The sequence below is a fragment of the Notolepis coatsorum genome (genome assembly GCF_963971535.1).
Source record: "Notolepis coatsorum genome assembly, chromosome: 2".
In the NCBI taxonomy this organism is placed as follows: Eukaryota; Metazoa; Chordata; class Actinopteri; order Aulopiformes; family Paralepididae; genus Notolepis; species Notolepis coatsorum.
Window position 1 is genome coordinate 84,839,947 of NC_140166.1, and position 7,500 is coordinate 84,847,446.

The 7,500-nt window shown below is 45.7% G+C and overlaps 1 protein-coding gene across 1 annotated transcript in view; it reads right to left on the minus strand.

Annotated features, from left to right (window-relative positions):
* The window catches only part of dennd2b (DENN domain containing 2B), a 112,858-nt gene that overhangs the window by 9,725 nt on the left and 95,633 nt on the right, over window positions 1-7,500 (minus strand). Inside the window, exons 10-11 of the mRNA XM_084308247.1 lie at window positions 7,061-7,107; window positions 5,030-5,207 (exon numbers count right to left, since the gene is read on the minus strand). Of these exons, the coding sequence (XP_084164373.1) occupies window positions 5,030-5,207; window positions 7,061-7,107 (225 nt within the window). The remainder of the gene's footprint in view (window positions 1-5,029; window positions 5,208-7,060; window positions 7,108-7,500) is intronic.

The window sequence follows — 7,500 nt, forward strand, 5'->3', positions numbered from 1 at the left end:
CAGCTCCCCTATCTCCCCTAACACCAGCTCCCCTATCTCCCCTAACACCAGCTCCCCTATCTCCCCTAACACCAGCTCCCCTATCTCCCCTAACACCAGTTCCCCTATCTCCCCTAACACCAGCTCCCCTATCTCCCCTAACACCAGTTCCCCTATCTCCCCTAACACCAGCTCCCCTATCTCCCCTAACACCAGCTCCCCTATCTCCCCTAACACCAGCTCCCCTATCTCCCCTAACACCAGTTCCCCTAACACCAGCCGGGGGCTGAGGATGCCTCCAAGCCAGGGTCAGCATCACACACACACACACACACACACACACACACACACACACACACACACACACACACACACACACACACACACACACACACACACTAACTCACTCTCTAATTGGCTGTGGTCAGATACAAAATACTGGCTTTTCCGACAGCGTTGTTGGACAAAGACAAGGGCACTGCGAAAGTCTTGGCTCCGATTATAGCGCCGCTCTACACTGGGAACCTAGAGGGTTCACGGGCTGGAAAACCAGTGGAGAGGGATCACGTTACACAGAGACATCAAAGAGAATGTAGCTTTGCAGGCTGGCCGGGTAGCGCAGCGGACTAAGCGCCTGTCTACCACCACAGAGACAGTGGGATCGAATCCAGCTGTGGTGCTTCCGGGTTGGCCGACCGTCCATACTGACACAATTGGCAGTGTTAGTGGGTGGGAAACCCGGCGAGGGTGGGTCCTGGTCGTTGTAAACAGCGACTCCTACAGTTCGGTCGGGGCGCCTGCACAGCAAGGGAAGGATCTGGAGGAGGTAGTGTGACCTTCCACACGTTCCACTCTCCCAGTGAGAGTCCGCGCTGCCAGGTGAAAAGAAGCGGTGGGCTGGGTACACATGTGTCGGAGGAAGCATGTGATAGTCTCCGCCCTCCCGGACCGACGGTAGGGGGTAGAGTGCGCAACGACCAGGAAGGGGATTGGGAATTGGCATAACGACTAACATTGGGATGGGAGAAAAATCGGAAAAAAGAAGGAGGAAAAAGATTAAAAAAAAGAGAGAATGTAGCTTTGCCTTTGAGCCAAGCGTTTGTTATTTGATTCCTATTGTGAATTCAACCTACAACTGGTTAGAGACCTTCCAGACTATGCACAGCTGAAATCCTAGATTCAAATGAGGAAGGGGGGAAAAAACATTTTGTGAAGTCTGTGTGAATATACAGCGGTTCTGATGGTTTGAAAGCATTCCGTGGCTCGCAGAATACACTGGTGGAGTGCGGACCTCTGCCAAGGCTCAACGATCCACCCCGCTTTACTTTACTTTGCTTGCACTCAACATATTTCTGGGTAGATGACAGAAACAAGAGTTGCCTAATTGCCAGTCTCAGCAGCTCTAGGCTGTAAATCCATGTCTTATGTATCAACAATGGTAATACTACCTCACACAGCACTCGTGGAACAAACATTGTCAAGTTCAGCGTTCTCTGTTTACCATGCATTTTTCTGAAATTCGATTGGATCGGGGGGGGGGGGGGGGGGGGGGGGTTCATACAGTTAGGCTCATAGATATATATAACTAGATGGTGCAAGGCGGAGTCTCCAGCGTAGTTCACCAGTGGGCCATCTATCTTGTCACAGTCAACTATTCTGGTATGTTCTATGGTAGCTGTTGTAAGGTGAATGATCTGCACAAACAAAGATACTCTTAACTCACTGAAATCTTGATGGATTTACAAACGGTTTGGTTTATTACAAACGGTTTGGTTTATTACAAACGTTATTAACGTGGCTATGATTCAGGCAGATTAATTGAAATTTGTATTAACAGATTGCAGAATGGGTACAATACAGTATGGCTCAATACACACAATTGTTAAGGGGATGCAGACCAGAGAAAGACTTTCGTCTTGTTTACATCAGGGTCCCCCATTTTCAATTCATAATGAATTGTAAGTAAGGGTGCAATTAGCACCGTGCAATCCATTCTTTGTGGATCTAGCCCCATGGTCTCATGACAGTCATTCTAACCTCAACCTGCCCCTGCAAAGTGGAACCGCCCATGCTTGTTCCCCGGGGAGCGCTGGGAGGGGACCTCTTGATGATCTGTCCCGCTCACACTCTGTGAACTCTCCTTCCGGTTTATCAGCCAAAAGATCAACATTCGTAATGACATTCTCACAACCGCAACAGAAACAAGTTTCATGAGCCAAAGGAAAATGATTAAAACTTGCGATAGTGGTATTTGTGCCACTCCTGAGTACTAACATGAGACACTAACATGAGACACTAACATGAGACACTAACATGAGACACTAACAGGAGACACTAACATGAGACACTAACATGAGACACTAACATGAGACACTAACATGAGACACTAACATGAGACATGAGACACTAACATGAGACACTAACATGAGACATGAGACACTAACATGAGACACTAACATGAGACACTAACATGAGACACTAACATGAGACATGAGACACTAACATGAGACACTAACATGAGACACTAACATGAGACACTAACATGAGACATGAGACACTAACATGAGACACTAACATGAGACATGAGACACTAACATGAGACACTAACATGAGACACTAACATGAGACACTAACATGAGACACTAACATGAGACATGAGACACTAACATGAGACACTAACATGAGACATGAGACACTAACATGAGACACTAACATGAGACATGAGACACTAACATGAGACACTAACATGAGACACTAACATGAGACACTAACATGAGACACTAACATGAGACATGAGACACTAACATGAGACACTAACATGAGACACTAACATGAGACACTAACATGAGACACTAACATGAGACATGAGACACTAACATGAGACACTAACATGAGACATGAGACACTAACATGAGACACTAACATGAGACACTAACATGAGACATGAGACACTAACATGAGACACTAACATGAGACACTAACATGAGACACTAACATGAGACACTAACAGGAGACACTAACATGAGACACTAACATGAGACACTAACATGAGACACTAACATGAGACACTAACATGAGACACTAACATGAGACACTAGCTAACATGAGACACTAACTAACATGAGACATGAGACACTAACATAAGACACTAACATGAGACACTAACATGAGACATGAGACACTAACATGAGACACTAACATGAGACACTAACAGGAGACACTAACCGGAGACACTAACATGAGACACTAACATGAGACACTAACATGAGACACTCACATGAGACACTAACTTGAGACACTAACATGAGACACTAACATGAGACATGAGACACTAACATGAGACACTAACATGAGACATGAGACACTAACATGAGACACTAACATGAGACACTAACATGAGACATGAGACACTAACATGAGACATGAGACACTAACAGGAGACACTAACATGAGACATGAGACACTAACATGAGACATGAGACACTAACATGAGACATGAGACACTAACATGAGACACTAACATGAGACACTAACATGAGACATGAGACACTAACATGAGACACTAACATGAGACATGAGACACTAACATGAGACACTAACATGAGACACTAACATGAGACACTAACATGAGACATGAGACACTAACATGAGACACTAACATGAGACACTAACATGAGACACTAACATGAGACACTAACATGAGACATGAGACACTAACATGAGACATGAGACACTAACATGAGACACTAACATGAGACACTAACTTGAGACACTAACATGAGACACTAATATAAGACCCTAGATAAGACGCGGGATAAGACCTGAGATAAGACCCTAGATAAGACGCGGGATAAGACCTGAGATAAGACCCGGGATAAGACCTGAGATAAGACCTGAGATAAGACCTGAGATAAGACCTGAGATAAGACCCGGGATAAGACCTGAGATACGACCTGAGATAAGACCTGAGATAAGACCTGAGATAAGACCTGAGATAAGACCTGAGATAAGACCCGGAATAAGACCCAGGATAAGACCTGAGATAAGACCTGAGATAAGACCCAGGATAAGACCTGAGATAAGACCTGAGATAAGACCTGAGATAAGACCCGGGATAAGACCTGAGATACGACCTGAGATAAGACCTGAGATAAGACCTGAGATAAGACCTGAGATAAGACCTGAGATAAGACCCGGAATAAGACCCAGGATAAGACCTGAGATAAGACCTGAGATAAGACCCAGGATAAGACCTGAGATAAGACCTGAGATAAGACCTGAGATAAGACCTGAGATAAGACCTGAGATAAGACCCGGAATAAGACCCAGGATAAGACCCGAGATAAGACCTGAGATAAGACCTGAGATAAGACCTGAGATAAGACCCAGGATAAGACCCGAGATAAGACCTGAGATAAGACCTGAGATAAGACCCGAGATAAGACCTGAGATAAGACCCGGGATAAGACCTGAGATAAGACCTGAGATAAGACCTGAGATAAGACCCGAGATAAGACCTGAGATAAGACCTGAGATAAGACCTGAGATAAGACCTGAGATAAGACCTGAGATAAGACCTGAGATAAGACCCGAGATAAGACCTGAGATAAGACCTGAGATAAGACCCGAGATAAGACCTGAGATAAGACCTGAGATAAGACCCGAGATAAGACCTGAGATAAGACCCGAGATAAGACCCGAGATAAGACCTGAGATAAGACCTGAGATAAGACCTGAGATAAGACCTGAGATAAGACCCGGGATAAGACCTGAGATAAGACCTGAAATAAGACCTGAGATAAGACCTGAGATAAGACCTGAGATAAGACCCGAGATAATACCTGAGATAAGACCTGAGATAAGACCTGAGATAAGACCTGAGATAAGACCTGAAATAAGACCTGAGATAAGACCTGAGATAAGACCTGAGATAAGACCTGAGATAAGACCTGAAATAAGACCTGAGATAAGACCTGAGATAAGACCTGAGATAAGACCTGAGATAAGACCTGAGATAAGACCTGAGATAAGCCACGGACGCTGTACCCACCTCTTCCACGGGGAGCTCCTTGAGTTTGGGCAGCGAGCTGGACAGCAGACCCACCAGGAAGGGTGTGGGGCAGCAGACGATGTCCACCATGGAGGCCGGGAGCACCGGGATGAAGGTGTGCTGCCAGGAGAAGGGGTACAGCAAGGCCACCACGGCGTGTACGCAGCTGGACAGGGTGCTGCGGGCAGAAGGACAAACAAGATCAGTCACCCTCACGTTGTAGGCCCCTATTCAGCGATATTATGGTGACGTGTGAAATCATCACAACTATAATCAAATAAATGCATAGCCCTGTGGCGGCGTGCTAAAACGTTACATCTCTTTCTGTTTTCGTTTGAAAGGCGAATATGTTGATATATACTAAATCTGTTCTTATTTTGAAGCATTACATTATCGAATGAGACAGAAACACTTTCCTTCTTTGTTTGAGGTTAAAGTGGTAACGTTTTGTTGAAATAAAAACTTGTTTTTTGGTTCAATCTTTACTTTTGCCGGTCCCTGACTAACTGAGCGGTCGACTCCCCGTTGTTGAAACAAGCCTGCATGAGAGTCGCAGCCGCTTCCGGCTGAACCAGGCTCGCCTAGTCTTGTTTATTCTTATTTATTTTGACTGGGATATTTGCAAAGAAACGTCTGCTTTTTCATGCCGTCTTAAAAAAGAAAAAGCGTATATCAGCAGATTTATGTATCGGTTATTGGAAAGTGAGCAGATAATGTGAGTCAGAAGCCTCCTGTCTCGGTCCGACGTCACACTCACACAACCCTAGTACAGCAGCCACGGCAGATGGAGCTCAGTGTTATGGGAAACAAAACAATGGGATTCTAGGTTTGCAGATGTTTTGCCAGATAATGAAAAAAAACATTGTATCCAGGCTGCGAGAGGAGTGGCGTGTGATGTGCAGTGATTCCTCCCCAAAACAACCAACCGCCTGCAGCCGTCATAAAACAACCGACTGATGCGAATGGAAAAATAGTAAAAGAAAAAAAGAAAAAAGGCTTTAAATAATTGATTGGTTGTCTGGAAGAGCGCAGACGCAGAGAGGGTGTGTTGTTGCCGTCGCTGCGGATCCTCGCTATCCAACCCGCCGTCGTCCAACCCAAACAACAACGTGATATCTCTTTTCCTTGAAACGATCACCGTTGTGTATATATGAGGCGTGTAACGGCAGAGATACTGTATGTACACTGGCTCTGACGCTACGCCCCTCCATGCAGCGCGGCTGAGGGGCGGCCTGATCCGACCGCGAGGCTGTTCTGTTACTTTGACAGAAGACGATAAAAGGACCGGAAGGGACAAGATATCCGTCTCGCCACCCGGCTCTCCCTGCCCCCCCCCGAGAGACACGTGTAGGAGGAGCAGTGTAAGGGGAAATATTAAAGGACAAAACGATGAGCCGTTTATAAATCATTCCGAGTCATTAAAATAATAGAAACGTTTATTTCATCGTGGCCACAATGAAAGGACAGTTTACAGACAGATACATCATGTTCACACAGTAGCATCTGGCCATAAAGTGACCAAGAGGTTTGGGCAGAACATAGTTTAATACACACTTGCAAGACGTAACATTATACATTATCAGATATGATGATGAAAGTAAATAAAAATGGTTCCCAGCTACGGGAAGTAATAATAACCTTGCTTTGGCTGGCTGTGGAGATTACCTTGGAGTCTCTTAAAGAGACACACACACATTACATAGCTGGTCACAGTGAACCAGTCAAGCTGTAAAATGATATCTCAACACAGATCTATAATGACATGATAATATATTACACGACAGCATGAATTCCTGATGAATTGAAAATGGGGGACCCTGATGTAAACAAGACGAAAGTCTTTCTCTGGTCTGCTTACCCTTAACAATTGTGTGTATTGAGCTGTACTGTACCCATTCTGCAATCTGTTAATAAAGTTTTCAATCAATCAATCAATCAATCAATCAATCAATCATCAGCAGGCAGACAGGTTCATCTGCGGCACGGATTCAAACATCTTTAATGTCTCCAATTTCCACCTCTCCCGCTTACAGCGCAACACCCTTCACTACGGAAAACACGTCGCTGAAGGCCGACTCCTACACCACACGTGGAATTACCGTGGTCGCGGTTAGAGCGGCTATCGCGACGACGCACCGGCCTCGCGCTACAGGAGCGCTTTGACCGCTGGCTATGATGATGAACCCAGTCGCCGCTATGCGAGAAATGCACCGAGGAGGCCGTTTAAATTCAACAGCTGTAGCATAAACACAAGAGATCCACAAATAGAATGTTTGTCTTTCTCACGGCCTCCCGCTTGTTGACAGTGGCTGACCCTCCTCCACGCGGTCCCCTGCACCGCACGGCCCCGTGCACACAGGGAGGGAGGGAGGGAGCGAAAATAAACCATGGGCCCGGTCAGAATCACACAGATAGCAGTGCACTAAAGTCGGCACGGATCAGGACCAAGACTAAGGATCAAACGTGGTATG